Source organism: Falco punctatus (assembly GCF_963210335.1).
Source record: "Falco punctatus genome assembly, chromosome: 2".
Classification (NCBI taxonomy): Eukaryota; Metazoa; Chordata; class Aves; order Falconiformes; family Falconidae; genus Falco; species Falco punctatus.
In genome coordinates, this window is record NC_137581.1 from 22586972 (window position 1) to 22608925 (window position 21954).

Consider the following 21954-nt stretch of genomic DNA (forward strand, 5'->3'; position numbering starts at 1 on the left):
TTATGTAACCTTACTGTAACAGGCTTTCTGATGGTACTTTGCAGTTGCAGCATTGCTAGGTTTAGGCAGTCCATTCCCGTTTCAGTGGTTTTTAGCTGGCTGTTTTGCCAGGAGTTTGGTATGAGGCTGACTGCCAGCTAGTGAGGAAGATGAGCTCCTTCCCCAAGTGTCGAATGACTGAGTGCCATTATAGGGAAAGAGTGAACAGATGAAGCTCTGACTCTTGTGCATAAATGTCTTCATTCCCTGCTTTCCTGTGGAGCCTTCATTGGTAAATATTGGAGGCAGCCATAATTAAAAAGTCCTATGTGACAGGTTTTCAGCCTCAAGACGATTGTGTTTTTTTTTTTCTCCAACCAGTATTTGCCTCTTCTTCAGTCGTGTCCTCATAAACTTCAAACAAAATAAAACTGTTCTTTTTTCAACCTTTATGTAGTGAACTAAAACATGCCAAGACAACAGGCATTTTAGGGTGCATTATACTATTGGTTTGGATCCAGGAGTATATTTATGATGCAAATTCCCCAGTTGAGGAGTATATGCACTCTTTCCCTTTCTGATGAGTCTAAAATGAAAAGGTGCCCTCTAGGAGCATACGTGATGGTGTTCAGCATCTAATGGGCCATGATAACAGGAGAGAGCTAGCTGGGAACAAATATCCCTGCTTCCCTGCCAAAAATCATGTATGATGGACACACGATCATCAGCACCAACTGTTCTGCTCTGCAGGTGTCTCTGCTGCTATTGTACCACACAACTTGCCAATGCAGTCTTTAACTTCAGTTGCTGTTTTCCTAATTCCTTTTGAAGTCTTTTAACATCCCCAGAGGTCCACAAGTGGAAAACCTGTCATGGATGGTGGTGCTCTCTTTCTTGTGCACTGCATGTATTTTGTTCAGTTCTGATTTTATTATGCCACATAGTACTACTATACTATTTTTCCTCTCAACCCACCCACACTTGGCATTGACTAAAAGAGGAGAATTAGAGATAGCTGTAAATCAGTAGGATACTTTCAGAAGTTCAGTGTTAGGTTCTGAAATTTTATAGGCTCTTAAAATATGTGTGTGTATATATGTCTTGAAGAAAGGCAGAAAAAAATGTGTTTACAAAAGGTTCCACAAAGGGTATTTAAATGTACTGATTAGAAATGCTGGAAGAAAGCAGACTTTAAAAATTACTTAGTATTATCATTGGTAACCTCTGCATCCCCAGTAACTATAGCTAAGATTTGGTGACTTTAGCTGGGAAAAAGCATTGCTTGAGCGTCTTTTTAGTGATTGATCATACTTAGTGGTAAGAATGCTTTTTTTTCCTTGAAGCTGCTTTCTGGAGCACTTCCACCCTGCTAGCTCCATGGAGATCTGTTGATACAATGCCAGATTTCATGGAACACAACTTTTCAGCCTTCACATCTTGAAAGGGGATTTTTAGAGAAGACTAGCTGCTGTATTTGGTCTGAGACTCACTGTGGTTTTATAGTAGCTTATTTGTCTTGTAGTGGGAGCTACTGTATGTGTAATGAAGAAATCTTTTTAATGCTGCAAATAAGGTTTTGTAAGCCAGTATTACTGTATCAAACCATGTTACTTTTACTAATGCCTGACATTGATTTTTAGGCTTTATTCTGCCTGCCCCCCCCCCCCAAAAAAAAAAAAACAAAACCAAAAACAAACACCAAAAAACCCCAACCAAACCAAAACCCAAACAACCTCCAAAACACAACACCAAAAAACAACCCCAAAGAAAACAACAACAACAAAACCCAAATAAAAATCCTGAGACAAGGATTATACATTGAATTATTAGGAAATTAATGGTGGGCAGAACTTTGACATCTGAATTGAGGATACTAGTAAAAGGGATGATCTGTCACAAGAGAGCTGGAAACACAAGGACAAGTAACGTTTTATGTCTGGGGAGATGCAGCTGCTTTCAGTCTTGATGTGCTTCGTATCTTAACATACTGGATATATCAAGTGTGTTCCAGGTTTTTTTACTGCAGCTTTGTTTCTCTTGGTATTCTGTTCCTGGTGAATATATATCCATGTAACTTAATCTTTAAAAATGTCTTCAGTATCGATAAGGCCAGGAAAAAGGTTATGATCCATCTTGATTTCTTCTGGACCCCGTGCTACTTGCTTGTGATTCAGTTGTCGGGGTATATGGAGCTCCTGTACTTCTGATAACTAGATGTTCTGCTATGCCATCTGTAACTATTACTACTTTATTCTATGAACTGGAAAATTACAGATTGCTAATTTCTTGTGCATCAAACATGAATGGTTTCTGTGATTAACTAGATGATGTTAACCATGTGGGAGAGAGAAGAAGGTTACCTGATAGTGAGAAATCGCATCATTAGTGCTCAAGTTACCGTACACAGCCAGATAAATATAAGAAAGATAAGAGAAGCATCCTCAACCTGGGAAAACCTCTAATCAGAGCTCAGTCATCCTTAGGCACCAGAGCGAAATAACCACAGCAGAAAGCTGCAGAATACTTGACTGTTAATGGTGGACCTCGGTAAGGCTGCTTGTGCTTTGTGCTGGTTTTTTGGGTGGTGGGTTGTTTGGTGTGTATTTTGGGGTTTTGGCACTCCAAGTCTGTCTTGATTTATGCACTAGTCCTTGATTGCATGGCACTTTGTCATAATGCTGTAGTAAAGTAGCCACCAGAAGATGGACAGCATAGGAACAGATGGTGTGCTTGGCTCAGGATGAAAATAGTTGATAATTTTTATGTTGATTCACTTACTCAGCTGTTGGATCGAAAACCAAAATATTTTGTTGAATTTTTCTGTAAAATGCACCCAAAATAAATCTGTTTTTTTCCCCCCACATAGACTAGCTGCCACTTCCAGGTTTCTTATATGTAGGGAAAGTGAAATGTTGGTATTAGTTTCACAATCAGGATAATTAGGGAAATCCTGAGTTTCCTGCTGAAATTACGTTGTGTGGGTGGCTGGGAAGCTCCACCTTGAGGAATTTTAGGGATGTTGATTTATTTTGTATTAATTTAAATCTTTATGGACTGCCTGTGTTTTTCCTGTTACATGCCAGGAAATTTCTGCTGCGATTTCAAAGAACCTGGTTGTTCAGGTGGGCATTGGAGTTGCTTAACTGCAAGGTTTTTTTAAGGATTGTGATATACTGTGGTAGTAGAATAAAGCATCATGGCAGTTGTTTCCCAGTGGGAAAGTCTGTCCTGCCTGTTGAGAACTGGGAATGAAGGTGGCATATGAGGAGCTGAGGCAGGCAAAGATTAATACTGAATTGTCATAGTACACAGTGTTTTTTCACTGTTTGACCTAGTTACTGCTCTCTTGCATCATTGCAGAGTGTCATATGTATGTTAAATGTGTGTTTGTGTATATATGTCTGTATATACTGAATATATATGTACACAAACTGTGTACTTGTGTATATATGGATATATGACTTTTGGAGGTTTTTTGGTATGGAAAAGAACTATAAGAAAACACTTTTCCTATGACATTTTAGATTTTGGTTTAACTGAACTATGAGAACTTAACACTTCCCTGTGACATTTTAGATCAACTGCTATGGGGAAAATAGTTTAAGAGCAGATTTCCGCCCCTGCCCCCGAAAAATCCTGTTCTGAAAGGATTTTAGTGGTAAATATCAGACAAGGGAAACAGGGAGCATTGTGTGCTGCTGTAAAATGGGTAATATTGGACATGAAGGGGATACTTCATCTATTTTGTGCTTTCCCCTCCAATTTAGGGTTAATTTGAGTTCTGAGAAACAAATTACTGAATTTGCTTCTGGTTTACCTTGAGGTCATTTGGGGATCTGAATGGCATGTTCTCACTGCAGGTGGGCTCTGGAGGCCTTACTGGGCAGCCTTTGTCACATGGGCTGTGACCCAGGCTGTTGTTTCAAGCACTTTAAATCCAGTAAGGCTCTCTTAAATAGGATCAATGTAAGTCAGCAAGGCCTAGCTGCAACTTATGTTTTCTTTAAGTAATCAAGGCATTTGCTTCTGTTAACACTTCCTGTTTGTGAAGGAGGAAGGCTGGGACAAACATGCTCTAAATGATCTTCAGCATCTATTTGTGCATTATTGTAGCCGAAATGTTAAGAAATGGCTTGTTTATAATTACAGACTGTACTGTAATACTCTGTTACAAGTTGTTCCAGCATCAAATTGTTTAGTGTAGAATATCATGCAGTAATGATTCTTGTGTTACAGAAGTATTCAACTTCTGTAATGTAGATAAAAATGTGACTTTAACTCTAAACTATTAGAAGAATGTGTATCCATTTGGATATCCAAAAGTATATTGTATATATATCAAAATATATATGCTATATATAGTGTATATATGTATGTAAGTAAGCACTCCCAAGATGTGTAAGGCTATCATTCGAGAGGCTATGTTGAAAGAATCACACTTAAAAAGTGTCTCAGTAGTTTGTAGTAATTTGGGAAACGAAAAGCCACTCTGTGCCCTTTTATTTTAACTGTCAGATGGATGAAGAAGGAATTTGTGTTTGTAATGATGCTTTTTGGCCTGTAGTCCAAAAAGATCCTGGAATAGGCAGGTGGTGAACAAGAAAGAAACTTTCTTTAGGTGGGAAATATCCTGGTATGGTTGACTGTTAGTTAAGTAATAGCATTAAATAGCAGTTCTCTTTGGTTTTAATTGTTTAAATTTTATTACCCTGTGGTATTACTATGCTGGAAAAATTAAGAGGTGCCAAATAGGTGGGAATCACTAGCGATGGAAGTGCATTGCATGATGTTTGAACCATGATTTACTTCAAGGCTATATTAATCTCAGGTATTTCATGGGAATACTACTGGTTGTTGAAAGAGTGGCCTGTAGACATTTTCTTGGATATCTGAGCTGCTTAGTTTGGCTATGGAGAGCGAGAATTCTGTGGCTCTGTCTACACAACCAGCTCTGTGCTCAGAGCTGATTAAGATCCAAGCCTATGACATCTGGAACATTTTGACCTGCTAGTGGACATCTGTTTCTGACCCAACTAGTTCATTGCTGCTTTGTAATTTCACTCCTTTTGACCTCATCTAGTTTATACTTCTCACTGAATGTTACCATTTAGGTCCTAAAGGTTAAAATAAAAGCAGATTTTACAGGATGCCACTTTTCCAACCAGTGTATCAATATTTCTGTGTCTTCATACATGTAGTCATTGGTTATTCGAAATAGAAAGAGCTGAACAGTTCAGCAGCCGTATGATTTGCACATGTCAAGATGATACAAAAGCGAGGGATGATCAATCTTAAAGTCTTCTTTGCTGTGCTGTAGGACAGGGTGCTGCTTCCTTCTCTTTCTTAACTCCACACAGAGCTCCTTCTCCTTGCTCTGGCTCAGTGGTTTTTTTTTTCAAGGGATGGTATTTTTAAAGGGTAAATGTTAGGCAGACTGTATACTGTAGCAAGATATTTATCTTTTTCTTTCTTTCAACTCTACTTAAAAAAACCCAAAAGCTACCACTATTTCTGTATATGTACAAGGAAAATATTTTGAGTTGCTGTGCAAAACTGTTCAAATAGAATTGAAATAAGCTCCAACAAATGCATAGTGTGTATCTTCTCAGTAAAGACAAATGAATAAAACTGAAGGGAAACAAGTGGTGACTCAGTTCAGTTCTGTTTGCTTGAATAGGAGAAGAGATGATGATAAATTCTTGGACTATAATAGAGATTTCCAGAAAGGCCATATGAAAGAAAAATGTGTTTTCAGTGCAGCATAAGTACTTCCTTATTGAAACAAGTCCATTCTTAGGATAACAAAAACTAGCCAGATGCTGTTACATGACTTGAAAAGACTTTTTTCCTTTCTCATGTACACTTACAACATTTACGCTATATTTGGTGTTAGCCTAGTAGTATTAGGTTAAAATAGTAAAATTGATAGTGGCAGTAAGGCTTTTGTTGGTTTTAATGTATAAACACAGTGGAACAGATGTTCAGAACAGTATGGAATATTTCTTCCCCATCCTGCCATCCCTTTCACACCGAACCATCTGGAAGGGACTATGAGCAGGATGAGCAGCCATCACGCTAAGAACAAGATTAATGTGTCGGCGTATTTTGTTGATACTTTAAACTGGTCACTGCTTGTTCACTGGAAAGCAGCAATGTGAATTGTCATTGTGTGTGTGGTTACGCTCTCCATGTGGATATGGAACAAAGACAGAAAAGAATGATCTATATAGAAAAATTAATAAACAGTGGTAGTCAGTCTGGACATGACCCACAAAGACAGAAATCAACTTTTTTCCTATTCAGTATGCTATATTGATGTGACTAGCTACCTTTTACCCCTTAGCGCAGTGTCAGGTAGTAGACGTATTTGTGTAAAAGCTTCTGTATACGTTTTCCCAGAGTTTTTTAGTCCATGCTCTTGATGTACTTTTTTTTTTCCCCCTGATTTTTTTTTGCAGCAACAAGCATACCACATGTGGATGTTTTCCAGTTTAATCACTTGGATTTCTTTAGTACCCCTTAGCCTTATTTCTCTTGAGAGAAAGTGTGATTAGTGTTTTGGCTTAAACAAAATTTTGGTTAGAGAAAGGGCATCTTCTGACCTAGAAATGAGAGATGCCAGTCATGTGTGAAGTTGTCCTGGATCTTCTGTGTTCTGATACAGGATGAGTAGAAAAGGGTGGGTGGTTCTGATGTTGGCAGGAAGGTTGGATTCAGTAAAGCAAGCTGTTGTATTGTGCAGTCTGTGAACCTGTATTAGATTTCAGGTAAGCAAATTTGTTCTTAAATAGATAATCTTAGTAACATTAAGTGTACCAAGAAAGATTACAATGTGTTAGTGAAGGAGAAATCTTTATTAAAAGCTTAACAAATAGCTTCAGTTGGGACCACGGTGTTTTTCTCCCATTGTTTTGTGTTTCTTTGCATGAAAAGAATTTTAAGGAATTAAAATCTGACATTAGATTCAAGAAGGCTGCTTGAGAATAATGAGATGCTGAAAACCTGAAACTACTACTGTAGTGAGCTAATCTAAGTGAAAAGGTGAATCTGAAGAAAGTGGCACAGTCAAAGATCTCAGCTTTCAGAGGAAAGATAAACATGAGTAGAAGAAGAGAGGCTAAAGCTAGCCGGGAGATGTTCACAGATGTTCTAGAAAGAGCTTATCCTGCAAAGAAATGGAGTGGTGAAGTCAAGTAAATACTAGTGTTTAAAACCAAATACTTCAACGTAAAAATATACTGTGTACATGTTTTCCTGTATTTTTATAAAAGTCATAAGGCATCTTTAGAAATTGCAGAGATTAAAGTGACAGGGGTAAAAAAAAATTGCCAAACTAATTTACTGGCAAAGTTTTTTGCATATTGGGCAGTGTGACAAAATGCTGTAAATATAAATTTGGATTATGAGAAATTAATACAGGAAAAAGTGACAGTCCATAAGTATGTTCTATATTCCTTAGATATGTTTTAGTTGGGCCTGAAAAGAATCATAGTTGCATGTCCAGAAATGGGGATAAAACAATGCAGTAACCTCAGTTAGGCTACTGATTATATGTTTGCTTCATTAGCAGAGACCAAGAAATATCTTTATTTCTTCCTTTAACAGTGCTGAAGCCATTTAGTTGGATGACATGTATAAGATCCTTTTTTTTGCAGCAGAAGGTGAAACTGATTATAATCTGTCTCTATTTCATAATAGTAAGATTTTTATTTCCTTAGAAAATTCTGGGGGAAAATATTGTGATGGAGAAAAGTTAGTGTTGGGATTGTAGTTTTGGAATATTTTATTTCTATTGGGAAGAAAAAAAAAAATTAAGCAGTGACTTTAGAGTGGTCCCTCAGTCTGTTACAGTGTGGCAGATGCATGAGTATCTTCTTGAACCACAGTCAATGGTTAATACAAAGATGAGGTTGTAGAACAAAGACACAAAAAAAAACCCCAAATGCAGCAAGCTTTAGAGAAAATAACACAGATTTCTGAATTGTCTTCATAATTGCTGATAGTATTTAAAAACTTCTCTTATATTAGAGTCCACACTAATATAAGTAGCTACTTAATTTCACATTAAATAATTCCCAGGACTTTTTCTTCCTGCATCAGTGAACTTTGTCTTGTGTATGCTTGTTTAGAGTTAATGTTAGTGAGAAATTCTGATGAGAACTAAATTTAAGGTAATAGTAAATGTCAGTGTTTGGTGCTGTGGAGATCAATTTACTTTCTTTTCTCCTGACTTTTTAATTAGAGGAAATTTCTAAATTAATATGTTCCCTTTTAATGGTTCAATAAACTTTTTGTGTTGGAGGCCCACAGGGTAAGCAGAGTTAGCGACTCAGAATTTTTGTTCTGCTTTTTATGGGGTTTTTGGAGATGTGGAGGGTTGGCTAGGGAAGCCTAGATCCATAAAATATATTTAAGTTTTTAATAAACAAAACCAAACACCATCCCCTCCCTGTTGTCTTTTCTCTTGTTATTGCTTAATGTCTTGATTTCCTTCATAATATCACAGGACCATAAAATCTGCCCTGAAGAGCTCAGCACAGACCAAAACACAGCCAAAGAAAGCAAGCAACCCTCCAAGTTGGTGAACCTTCAGAAATAGCTCATAGCAATAGACATTAAAATAAGAGCTCTATTAAAGCAAAAGAATTGCTTAAGGGGTTTCTGTGCCCATTTCATCATCGCTAATATGTAGGTTGGTATGATGTAACAGGAAGATCTGGAGTGGTGGTCTGATGCTAAGAAGAAAAAATATCTTTTCATTCCAGCCTTGACTGTCATGCCTTTCATGTAGATCCGGCCATCGGGAGGAAGTTCTGTGGAAATGATGTTGATAGCTGGCTATATATTAAATTTTAGCTATTTCTTTTCAGGTGGACATGTTCTAGGCACTTCACTTTACGTGCATTGTCTTGTTGAAAGACTGTTTGTTGCAGATAAAAAATTGTTTTTTTTTTTACTTGATTTTTACTTATCCTTAAGGAACAGAATTCTGTTAGACTTTCTGCATAAACCTAATGTGTGCCCTTGCTTCAGCGAGCTGAGTATCAAAATGAAGAGAGTTGCATTAAATATTAGGGGAAATGTGAAAAAGCCTGTATATTAACCACTAAATACACTGTTTGTCCCTTACATTGGGATAGCTGTAATAAAAGTGTAATTGTGATGTTTAGTAAAACTTTACTCTGTTTTGATATTTGTTCCATAGTAATGTGGCTGTGAGAGGAATCACATACTTGATAGAATTAGAATAACCAGCAGACGTTATTAAAAATCAGTCATGTTTAGATACTTTTTTGATAAATATTAAAGAAATCTGGGGTATTGGAGCTGTGTTATGCAACAACTGATGGCTAAATTTTTTTATATTCTTTTGCAGTGTACAAAATGTGGAATTAAACTCTGTTAGAATGAAGCCAGTTTAAAAAAAAAACAAACCCCAAACTTTAAAAAGTACACATGAATGACATTAAATGAATCGTGAACTGAAAATAATGATTTCCAGACTATATGCTAGGTCAAATTTATTTGTTTTTAACTTGTCATTACTGATACAGAAGTAAATGACCTCCGCAGATGGTAAGTAGGAAAGATTCAGAAACATTGAGTTCCCAGTCATTTAGGACAAGGGAAAAACTGAAAGGGACGTACATGAAAGGCATGTGTATTCCTTTCCCTTGAGATAAGAGGAGAGCAGCGTCTGCTGTTGTGTAGCCCTTTCTTTGTGTCCTGTAGTGAAGGATGAGGGGCTTTGGAGGACAGGGAGATCTGTGGAAATAGTGACGCCGTGGAAAAAAAAAAGGGATGGAGAGCATCTCCAAAACTTCTGTTTGGGGTCTTTCATCTTCACTTTCCCTTCTCTTCCTATTTAGCACATACACAAATTTTGAAGTTGGGGCAATTGCAGTGTTACCAAATTGGATGCCATGCAGAGATGGACATTTAGTGTGTTGAACTGAGTGTTAGGACATTAGGTATGGGAAAAATTAACTGTCTGCAAACATTTGAAATGCTTTAGGCATAGAGACAGTGTGATTAGAGGTAGTGTAATTTGATTGTGGGGCTAGAGGTGAGGAAATGGATAGTGTTTCTCTGGTTTTGATGAGGTGAAATTCCATTTTAGATTCAAAGCAGAGCTTACACACGAGGTGTCAGAACTCACTGTATCATTCTCGTATCTATCAATAGATGCAGTGATTTATTTGCTCCCCGGGCTACTGCTGAGCTCTCAATATGGTACAGACACTGACCTCATATATATATAGTCTTACTAATCTAGGTGCTTAATTTTGAATGGAATCCCATCTGGTGTATCACTTATGATAAGCTGCATGTTCAATCCATCTCTTGTTTTTCTTCCCCACAAAAGGAGAATTATGGTAGTTTCTCTTCTTTTATAGAGGTCTGTGAGATTCATCAATGAAAATCTCAAAAGCTTCCTGAAAATAATAGAATATATTCAGGGAAAATTTATAATGGATGGAAAGCTCCTTTTCATGGTTAAAAATATTCAGCTTTGTTATATTTTACTAGAGGATATAAGAAGAAACGTCTTAAGAGGTTAAAAAAGGGATTGAACAATGTCTTTGAATAAAGAAACATTCAGAAGTAGAGGGGCTGTGTAAGGAATTGGCATTCGTTTTGTGGCATTAGTGAATATAGAAAGAAATTGTAATATTAAAGAACCATGAAATTCAACTACATATTTTTAGTGCTACTGCAAATTACAGTGCCTTTTTGGGGATGTGGAAGGGCAACAGGCAGGTTTGGGGAACAGCTGGTGCTTTGAGTTTTTGCCAGTTGCTCAAATACTTGAAGACCCAGCTTGTCTCTTATAATAGCAGTGCTCTGCTGTTGTTTGGAAAGATTGTACATTGTGTTTGTAGTCTTTTATGTTTGTAACTGTACATCTGCTTTCTGCTTGAATTTCTTTTATTTTAATTTTTTTTAAAATCTGACTTGCCAAGGCAATGTTAAACTGCATGTCAGAAGTTTGACAGCTGTTGTCCAGAGGAAGGTGGTCCATGCTGACCTGGAGTGATACTGCTGCAACTGCAGGGGAAGTGTGGAAAGAAAACCAAAAATGCTTAGATTATGTCTTTCTGTGCCCTGCTTGCCTCTGCAGCAATAACTACTGGAATAAGTGCCTTCTAATTTTAAAACAAAAGACAGTTATGCAAGTTGTTACAAGGGGGGGGGGGGGGGGGCAGGGAGAAGAAAAAGGGAGGCGAGAATACTGAGGGAACATGCTTAATGTGAATTTTTAGTGGGATGGTCTAAGCTAATTCAAGCTTCTGATGTCCTGTCCTTTAAGAATGTGTGTGGAAATCGTGTTAGGTTAGCTGTGCAGTTGCTGATGCCTGCAGGATTTTGAGACCCACGTCCGTTTGTGCTCCAGTCATAGTTCAGTCCAGCCAGATTTTGTCTGATCCATGTCCAATGAAGCACGTGTGGATTCAGTGAGATGTCAAGTGACATCTCACCCTCTTAGTTTTCTTCTTCCTGTTTTGACTCCTGTTCCTAATTTTCTGGTCTGATATCTCATACATTTTTACTGCAGCCAGTTAAATATATTTATGTATCTATATATCTCTATCTATGCACTATAGCATCTTTCTATATCCTTCATCTCTTGTGCCAGATGCAGCTGGTGGTTTAAAGCCAGCTGTGTTGAGCATAGGTGGCTCCACGTGGAGAGCAGAGTTGGACCTGTTTATCCAGGCTGTAATTCTATGACTGTATTGCATACTTAGCTGGGGTAAAAAGTGTAAGAAAATTATCGACTATGATGGGTCCCAATCTTCTGAACTGATACAGCTTTTGAAAATAATACCAACTTACTTGCCTTATGTTTTCCATTTGGTTGGGAATGAAAGGGAACAGAAGTTATTTAACCTGTGTCGTAATATTGAGTATGTTTTACCAAATGCCAGAGTAGTTAATTCGGTGGCAATATCACAATGAATATCTATGTCTAGTAATAAACAGGGGCTGAAGTGTGACTCAAAACGGGTGGGACGAATGTAGAAGGCAGTGAAACTGTCACTGCCAACTCTATTTAATTATTTATTTATTTATTTTCTCGTGCATGTGGTAACATACTACCTGCAAGTCTTATTGAGCCTGACAAAGCCTCTGTAATTCAGAGGCTTATTTTGTCTTGATTTCTTGTTTAATGTCCTGTTACATATATTTTGAAAAAAATTTAGCCTTGCTTCTCATGAATTTTCTTCAAGAAAGGTTGTTTGATTTGTGTGTGGTGAAGAAAAGGGTGGTTGTGGTCTAGTAGGCACATAGTAACAAGTGGTTTTTTACTTATTAATGGATTAGTAGCTGAATAGGTCTGTGTTTGATTCAGATAGTTGAAGGTTTTAAATTAGAAAAAACTTAATTGCAATTGCAGGCCTTTTTTGTGGTGTTTCTTTTTTCCTCTGATCAGAAGCAGTTAATGCATTGCTTAATCTGTTGCATATATTTGCTCATTAGTGTTTAGTTTACCTTTTGTAATTCAACTTCACGCTGAAATGAGATGACAGAATAATTTAAATCATGCATTAAAAACTGAAGGTTGGTGATCCCCCCACCAGCACTGCGGTGTTTTTTAGCCTGCTCTTCAAAGAAATGGGACATCTTGGACAGTCTGTCTCTTCCTTGCTAGCTCTTGAACACATTGGACCATTTCATAAAGAATTGGTGAGAAAATGAAAAACAAACTGCAGTTGTATGTTTTCTTTACGTTAGCTTTTATGGGTGAGGAAGAACATGATGTAGAGAAGGGACTTAAAGTAGTGTTTCTGGTGAAAGGCATTTGATGATTCCCAGTGTGGTAGCAGTTTCAAGAGGTAGCAGGCAATTAGCCAAGCAGGGTGCAGCCAACTTCCAAGTGGCCCCAGCACATTGCATGGGGTGGTGGGGAAAAGTCAGGTAAACTGCAACAGGTAAGAAGGGGGGTCAGCTCTGAGAATGCCCTGCAGAAAGGCATGGGGAAGCTGGGCTTTATTCTGCTGGTCTTCTGGTGTTTTTGTGTAAGAATTCAAATAAGATAGGTTAAAAAAATTAAATTGAGGTGTGAACATGTGTAGCAAAACACATTCCTGTGAATGTCTTAAAGCAAACCAACCCCCACAAACCCCAAACCCAGTAGAATGGCTGCCTTGTTCATCAAAGTGTTTCACTGATGAATTGCACAGAAGCATGAGTTCCAAGGAAAGACTGTTTTATGAATTGTCTCATCACTCACAAATATTTCAGGAATTCTGTTGTCATAGTTGTAGGGAGTCTTTGTGCCTTTAGTTTGTGCAACATTGTTGTTAATATTAGAGAAAACCAATTGTAGCTTATGTGTTTGAGTAATACTAAGATTTGGAATTGGATGCTTTGGCACTGATTTGTGCTCAGATTAATTTACTACTTCCTAATTATATTTATGAACACGTTACTGCACAGTGAAACAATTCTTTATAAATTACTTTTATTCCATAGTTGCAATGTGCTAGCCTGTTTGCAGTGTGGTGTTACTCTTCGATAATCATGAATTTCCAGTTTTTACGTATTTTTGATCAAGTTCAGAGAACTGACTGCATTGGATATTCAGTAATAATTTAAAATGCATCTGTTTGTAGAGGAATATGAAAACATAGAACAGAAACAAGAAGCTTTTTGGCTTTTTGGTCTAATAGAAAATGTTCCTCTCTTACCTCTGATGCATTGTTTAAAATTTAGCAAACTCAGCTGGCCTCAAATTCTGACATATTTGAATAAAGTGGCTCATTAAGAAAGATGTAAAATATAATTGAAGACTATAGCTTAAAAGTCATGAGCCTGTTTCTTCCTGGCTTGTTCTGAAATAATCTTACAGTTACATAATTTGTTTTTTTGCTGATTACTTAAATTGTTAATTTTTTTAGTAATATTCTTGAGAAAAAATATTTTAAACTTTTGGAGGGAAGTCATTACAAAAATTACTGTGCAACGTTTGAAAAGCTAAAAGGTCTTTTAAATTTCTGATTTGGTTTTAATTAGAGATGTTGAAAGGTTACATTAATTGCTTTAGTGCAATAAAATCCAAATTTTTCAGTCAAGTCTTTTCAAAATGAACTTAGGTCCTTGGTAACACTTTCTCGTTCAGAAAATTTTGGTGCCACATGGTCTTCAAACAGGATATTATTCCTAAATAGTGTATGAACATTGAATTGTCAGTGTTACAAAACGGTCATCAAGTTGACTCATAATTGTGATAATGCCATTTTAAAGAAAACTGCTGGAGAACTTTTTATATTACATGCTCTTGTTTCTGTTTTCGGGGAATTCTGTCCCACCTGGGCATCCTTGCTCTCAAAGCTGCTCTCTGCAGGATAGGGTTTTCTATGCCATTGTGCCCTTTGGTAATGCTTTGAGATCTCTTTTTGTATTTGTTTTCTTTTATTTTTACAGGAAAACCAGTTCTGACAACGTTTTTCTCAGACATATGTCTTCCCACATCTGGCATGTTCCCAAACTGTTCAGTGCTTCCTCTTACCTCATTCAGATTGTCATTCAGCACCGCCTGTGGAAAACAATCTTTCTCACATTGCAGCTTCTTTCTTATTTGCACCCAGCCTGTTCCTGTGAGTCCCTTGTCCTTATCTGTCAGACGGGTTTATCATTTTGGCTGGAAACTGTCAGGGTGAGGGTAGGTCAGTGTCTGATGTAGCCAGGGAGCTGTAATGCACGGACAGTCCGTCGGTGGCCTGCTTGTCGAGGCAGCAAGCCAGCTTGCTCCAGACAGCGATCTTTCCTGCAATTCCTGTGGGGACTGCCAGTTTTTTATAAATGCAAATGTGCACTGAAGTCCAGTGATTCTGGTGCTGTAGCACAAGTCTGGCTATGCAGTAATTCTTACACCAATTCTAAGGCAAAAATCTTATGTTATCTACATGGACTGTATCCTCTGTGCTTATCTGTAGTGCTCTTGTGATGTTCTGCCTTGAGTGCGTGACTCCAGTGCCTTGATTGGAATGGTACAAGTTATCTTACAGCTGGAAGGCTGAAGCAAGTGCTTTAAAAGAAGAAAGCTGAAGTATATTTTGTAGAAAAAAAAAATGAATGTATGCTACACAGATTCATAGATCGTAATTTCACTTTTGTAAATATCATTCATTTTTTTCTGTAAATTCCAGGTTGTGAGCCATGCCTTTGGTGAAAAGGAACATTGAACCACGGCATCTCTGCCGAGGAGCTCTGCCAGAGGGAATTACAAGTGAACTGGAATGTGTAACAAATAGTACCCTTGCTGCTATCATACGCCAGCTAAGCAGCTTAAGTAAGTATCTGTAACTTCTTGCAAGTATTTGATTCCTGCTAAAAAACTGAATAAATTAAAAAGCTTTAAGTGGCTTGTTTTAAATAGCAAAATTATGGTTCAGGACATTTCCACTTATGTGTTATAATAATATAATGCTACTTCATTGCTCTTCTGTATTTTGAAATTCATACAAGAAAAGGCTCTCTGAGATTTACAAGTGTGTAAAAAACCAACCAACCAAAACAAAAAAACCCTAAAACCCCAACCCCTCCCAAACCCAACAAAACAAACAAAAACCAAAACCCCAAGCAAATGCCCCAGAATAACGTTAATATATTGAAAAATAATGAAAGGTGATTTAATCTCATACATTTCCATGATCATTTGTAATTTTGGTAAGTTTTTATTGTGTTCTCCTAGTGATACCTTTCCCAGGTTGGAGTGTCCTGATCTGTTAATTATCTTTTTGGGTAGAAACGATTTTGTATTTCTGATCATCGTTAATTCTGTTTTGGATGTGTAAGTTATAGTATGTTGGGGTTTTTTTAAGGTGGGGTGTTGGGGCCGTAACCAAAACAGACTTCTTCTGTTTTATCATTAGTTCTCTAAGTATTCATAAAATTTTGATTGCTGATGAACATTGAGTTGATATTTTCAAAGAAGTCTCCTAGTGATTCTCTGATCTTTCTTGAGCAGTAGCTGCTGATTTAGTATCCAATGTTATTTATAGTTAATTTGTGTTGTCATTGAGTTTCACTTACTGTTTTATCAGGTAGTTTCTCAGTATTGAGATACTTAAGTTTCAAAAAATTGAGAAGAATGGCTAACGTCTTAATTACATTCACGAATATCTGATAAGACCTCATTTTAGTGTTGTACAATAATTGTGAAAGTATGGATAATATACTATTTACTTGTCTGACTTGCTAGGAATGTTTAGCTTTCATTTCTCCAGGTTTGGTCTTGGGTCTAATCTGCCTGTTACATTTCGTATTCAGATCCGCTTAGGATTGTTGCCGAGGAACTGGCTACTTACACAATCCATATCCTGCAGTTTTCCCTTAGCAGATTTCTTCGGTCACCATAAGTCTGTGTAGTCAGGTTAAAGATCTATGCAAATAAAAGCGTCCTTTGTTTTAATAGATGAATATGTGGTATTTAACGAGCGAAGTCTACCACCAGGCTTGTCCATAGTCTAAAATCTGTCATGTCTGCAGAGGCTTTCTTCTGCAGACAGCATTTGTTTTGCCTGTATTTCAAGCCAACGGGGAGCAAGGAAATGATCACAGAAAAATGCTGTGCTGGAGCTAATGTAGTATGACCTGCTGACAGCATCAGAGCTTGTTGGTGTTCCCACAGCTTGAAACAGAGAGAGAGCAAGTACAGGTCTGTCTTGCAGTCACGCTGGTTTTTAATGTTGCACTGTGAGTTCAGTGTGGATTTTAAAAACTGACAGATCTGTGCTGTTGCATACAAATTGGACTTGCCTCTGCCTCTGCTCTTTTCAGGAGACATGAACAAGTTTCTATCCAAAAGGAATGTGCTCAGTGGAGCTTTTTTCTATTATGTCTTCCAATTTGGGTTTGTTTGCAGCCAGCTGGCTTGGAGCACAGGCAGAGTGAGCAGCATTCTGTATGAAACTGTGCACTTTTATATAAGGCAAAAGCTTGACTTAAGGGATTCATCACCAGCTAGGAGAGAATCTACTGGGGAGAGGACTGGGAGCATTTGCAGCCTGTACCTGTAAGTACCATGATGCTTTACGTAGTAAACAGTCATGGAGCAATGGCTTTGAACAAAGTTTCCACCAAATACTCCCTTACTTTTGGCAGTTGAGCTTGGTCTGATGGCTGCAGGACTCCAGTCAGTAAAGAGGGACACTCTCTGCAACAGGATCTGTTGCACCATGGTTTTGTTCCCGAGTTTTGCATATGTCTATATATGGAGAAGAAATAATAAATTACATCTGATTGTTGTTGAAGACTATTGAAAACTGCATATTGTACTCCTTTATTGAGATTTTCTTAAATAGATTTCAGTCTGTATGCTAACATACTCATTGTGTTTCAAGTTGCATTACTACTCTAACTTCTTTGCTTTCCATGAGTCTTTAAATATTTTTGTATCTTTGGCTTCTCCATTCATTCAGATAGTTGTCAGGTTGAAATCATATTTCTATATGGGTATAAACCATCTGTACGTGGGTACAGAGCTACTTTCTTTGACCCATATGCAAGTGTTGCTAGACATTTTTGCTTTACAACATAAAACAGTGGAAGTGTGATCTGTGGGGACTGGGAAGACTTTTTCTTTCATGCAGAGAGCAGTGTCCACCAGCTTGCCTCCGAGTGTTTCCCTGGGTAGATTGGCCATCGGCTCAGAGTTTCACTAGTTTGCATGCAGGCCTGAGCACACTGCATCCAGCTTTTTGTCACTGTGCTTTTTACCACTGCTAAATCAGGTTGAGTTGGGAAGTTAGTTTTTTTGGCATTAGCTATTGTGCTGGAGGTACTATGAGTAGGCAGATAAGAATCAAGACCTGGTCAATAACAGCCTACCACTTTTGCTTATTTAAAAAAAAGTGTGTGGGGAGCATGATTCTATTGCTAATTAATCCAGTTACAAATGAGTGGGTGGAATCACTGTCTTCTGCTCCATGTTGTGATAAAACAGTCATGTCCAGGGTGAATTCTGATTTACAAAACACCAGCTAGTTCTGCAGAACAATTCAGTCCTTACCTAGGACCCTGAGGAGAGCATTAGTGCAGCGCTGGCTGCCTTTAGTCCTAGTGTCACCTTTATTCCAGTGTCCTGTAGAACTGACACCTGAATGCCAGGTGATGACATTGCTTTACCTTTTTGATAATGCATAGTCATGGTGTGGAAAATTGTAACAGTTTTAATACACCGTAAATTTTTCTATTAACCTGAATGTGTTCTTCCATGTAATTGTGCTGTGGGACAAAGAATGCAAAGGAAAGCTGTACTTCTAAAACTAAAATATGTGAAGGGAAACTAGTTAAAGTAATAAACAGTGTTGGGTTTTAGGTCTTCAGATAAGCCAGTGCCATTATTGAATTCCTCTTCTGTTGAGCACTGAGCGTCTTGACTAGTGACAAAAGATACCTTTGGTGCAACGTATTCAATGTGTTACTGCACACCTTCTTACACAGTATGTGAAAATCAATTGTAATTAATTCAGGTGGTGTCTAGCATCTGCTAGAGACATTATAAACTGGTGTGGCAAGATGATGTTTCATGTAATTACTGTAGAACTTGGGTAGAAGTATTTCAATTATTTGTGAAATACTTATCTCCAGAAATGGTCCCACAATGCCAGGAAATGTATTTTGTGAGCAATCAAATATACAGAAGTGAAGATGATGTGTGGAAGTGCTAGAAAGAGGCACTTCTGTTAATTGACATTAAAACCTATTGAGAATGGGGATTTGGTGAGGCAGCGTCATGATTAAATTTCCCCTCAACTGCCTCTGTGGCTGGAGGGAGCCTTGGAAGGAGAGACTAATTCCTTTGGTGTTTTTTTAAATTGATATTTAGGTTGTCCCTATGTTGGGAAGCACCTCATGCTTTTAAATGACTGTCTTATAGTACCAAAATCGGCTCTTAGGTTAGAAAGATACATACTTGTAATGTCAGATAGTTTCCCGCCCCGCGCCCGCCCCCCCCCCCCCCCCCGGCTTGTTTCTGTATTATTAAAAATCTATTTTAAAAGATGGTAACGTAGAAAACATTATAGAAGTATTACTTGATTTCTGAAACTTACTGCATTATGTTAATCAGAATAATATGTCTAATATTGCTGTACCATGTAGCTGATTTTACTGACAGGAGACTGACAACCTGTCTTTCACTTGTTTTAGAGTAGCAAGTGTTTTATAAAAAAAATCCAAATAGAATACAATATTAAAAGAGTACGTTCCCACAAATCAACATCACAACTTGTCTCCTGAAAGATAACTGATAAGCAAGCACCTGTCTGCTTGACTTCTCTAGGGGTACTGTGTTTAATCTTAGAATGCAGCAGTCCTTCAGCAGGCTGATTTCAATATATTAACATAAACTAACAGCCATTAAAATTTATTGATGTTTTGAGCTACAAATACTTGTGACTGAAGAATGTAGTATCTTGTTTATTTAGCTGAAAAGTTGAAAAGCTTATTTGTTCCATAGCTCAGAATAACCTCTTCATTTGCAGCAACTAAATCAAATGGGGATTATAACTGAATCTCAACTAGGTGCTGACAAGCACTTAGAGAATGGTTTTAGTGTGAAGGTGGTTGAACACTGGCATGGGTTGCCCGGAGAAGCTGTGGAGCCTCCATCCTTGGAAGTATGCAGAACCCAACTGGGCACAGTCCTGGGCAGCCTGCTCTGTTTGACTGCTTTGAGCAGAGACTTGGACTAGATGATTTTCAGCCTCAGCTGTTCTGTGTTTGTGTGACTTCTGTTTTGGAGGGGGAGGAGATTAGGAGCAGGTAGGCAGCACACCTTGCCATTCCACCTTCCACATACATACAAAGCAGAGATCGGATACACCAAAATATCTACCCTTTTGGGTTAGTTATTGGCTGATCTAACCATCTAGTGAAGAAATCTATTACTGGTAAGGTCCTCCACCCAAGGCAAGTCAATCTTTTTTTTTTTTTAATTTTATTTGTGATTAACAAACAGTGCTTTCAGGTATTGGTTAGTGGTACTAGTGTTCTCCTCCTCGCCCCTGAGTAAATGATTAAAGAAAGGAAAAGCTTCTGTCGACTTCCTAAGTTGGGCTATTTTTTATTTTGAATTATGGTCTGTAGGTGTTCACAGGATGGCATCTTGATTGGAATTTTCATTGTTCTGTACTTTTCTTTGTAAAATATTAAGGTTGATTATAGGACCTAACTTCATATGTCAACAATTGCTGCTCTTTTGGAAGTTACTGTTGCTTAAGTGGTTACCACATATTCCATATTGTTCCAACTGTTAGACAAAGTTTCACTTTCCCTGTCCTCTCCATTTCTGCTCTTCAGACTTGTCTTGATATAGGACATAACAAAATGGGTTTAATTCAGAAGTTGGGTTTTAAAATTTATTTTTGTGTAACAAACATTGTTAAATGCAGGAGGCAGGATTTTCCTTTTTGCACGGAGAACTGATGGAGTGTGGATGTCTTGAGAGGGGTGTTGGCTGCAGAAATTGTGGAGGGGAGATCTTAAATGAAGCAGCAGTATCTGGGTAGGAGGGACTGAGACATAAGTAGGTGCTGTCAGTTGAGTGAACAGGAGTAATGATTTTGAGTGGAATCTGAAATTTGTTGCTGAAGTTCTGGGGTAGGGTAAGTGTTAAATTGGGAATTCTGATCCAGAGTGGTTGAGAGGTTCATACCGAGGCAGAAAGGAAAGTCAAGCTGGATGAGGATGCCTAGTACTTTGGGAGGTGGGGGATCTAGGAAAGGAATGGGCATGCTCAAGGCTCCATGGACCAAGAGGGGATTGAGTTTATCACGTGGCACTCCTGTCCACTGTAGCACTTTCAGCCTGCAGATCTGAACTGGACTATCCACTCTTATAGTGGTTAAGGAAACATGGCAGCTGAAAGGGACGCTGAAAAGGTTGTAGGCTCCTCTTATGTGGTATATGAAGTCCAGGCTGGCCATGGGTAAATGCTGTCTTTCCTCTACGAATGTTCACTGTATGAATATGGCTGTCACTGCAGTCATTGGAGCGTAAGTGGGCTGCCTTGCATGAGGATTCTGGTTTTTATCTGTTTCATTCTGCCTTCCATTTTGGTGTAGGCTTGTGCTTACGCTCATAATTAAATCTTAATGGCTGTGAATTGTAAGGTTTTAGACTGAAGGATTTACTTCAGAAGCTTTTATAGACAGCAGTAACTTTGGGCCTTTTATTTTCATCACAGAGGCAGGTTTTAATGATCAGTTATATGTCAGTTGGCAGTGGTTCTGCTACATAAGGATTAAAATTTGGAAGTCTCACTGTTTTTTTTTTTAAGTTGAAGGCTAACCAGAATGTCCAGGAGAACAGACTTCAGGCAGCATTTTTGGTATATTTTGAGACTTGTAGAAATCTGTTGCCCAAAACTTTGCTGAATGACAAGTTGTGCTGTTACAATCCTACAGCTACTGTGTTTTATTATAACTTCATAATATTGAAGCCATTTGTCGTATGTTTTATAAGCCTTTAACAAAGGGATTTCCCTGTCTATTTTCTTACACAGGCAAACATGCTGAAGACATATTTGGTGAATTGTTTAATGAGGCCAACAGCTTCTACATCAGAGCAAATTCCCTTCAAGACAGAATCGATCGCCTTGCTGTCAAAGTTACCCAGCTGGATTCAACAGTAGAAGAGGGTAGGTAATTGCATGAAAGCGTTGAGCCAGAAGTGATGTTGACAAAACCACAGTATTTAATTACACAACAATCTCTGTCTTTTCAAAGTAATTCTGAACCAGTATTTCATCTTGGTTTTTTCAGTATGGCAAGCTGGGAAAAATTGTGTTAGCAGAGTGAGAAAAAATATTCTCAAGTCATAGAACTGTCCTCATTTTTTACTTATGTGTTGCTTCAAGCAGCCTGTATAGTAATGGAGCTATTAAGCTGCCTTTTTCACAGGGGAAAAGATTAGTTTCTAGGCATAATAAATCAGAAGTCAGTAAATCTAGACCTTACTGGA

The 21954-nt window shown here is 37.9% G+C and overlaps 1 protein-coding gene across 7 annotated transcripts in view; it reads left to right on the plus strand.

The window, feature by feature from the left end:
- WASF3 (WASP family member 3) overlaps positions 1-21954 on the plus strand; it is a 75817-nt gene that overhangs the window by 33161 nt on the left and 20702 nt on the right. For all 7 annotated transcript variants that reach the window (XM_080376430.1, XM_080376428.1, XM_080376429.1 and 4 more), the window contains 2 exons: positions 15135-15277; positions 21497-21631. In XM_080376430.1, coding sequence (XP_080232556.1) covers positions 15145-15277; positions 21497-21631 — 268 coding nt within the window. In that variant the 5' untranslated portion in view covers positions 15135-15144. The remainder of the gene's footprint in view (positions 1-15134; positions 15278-21496; positions 21632-21954) is intronic.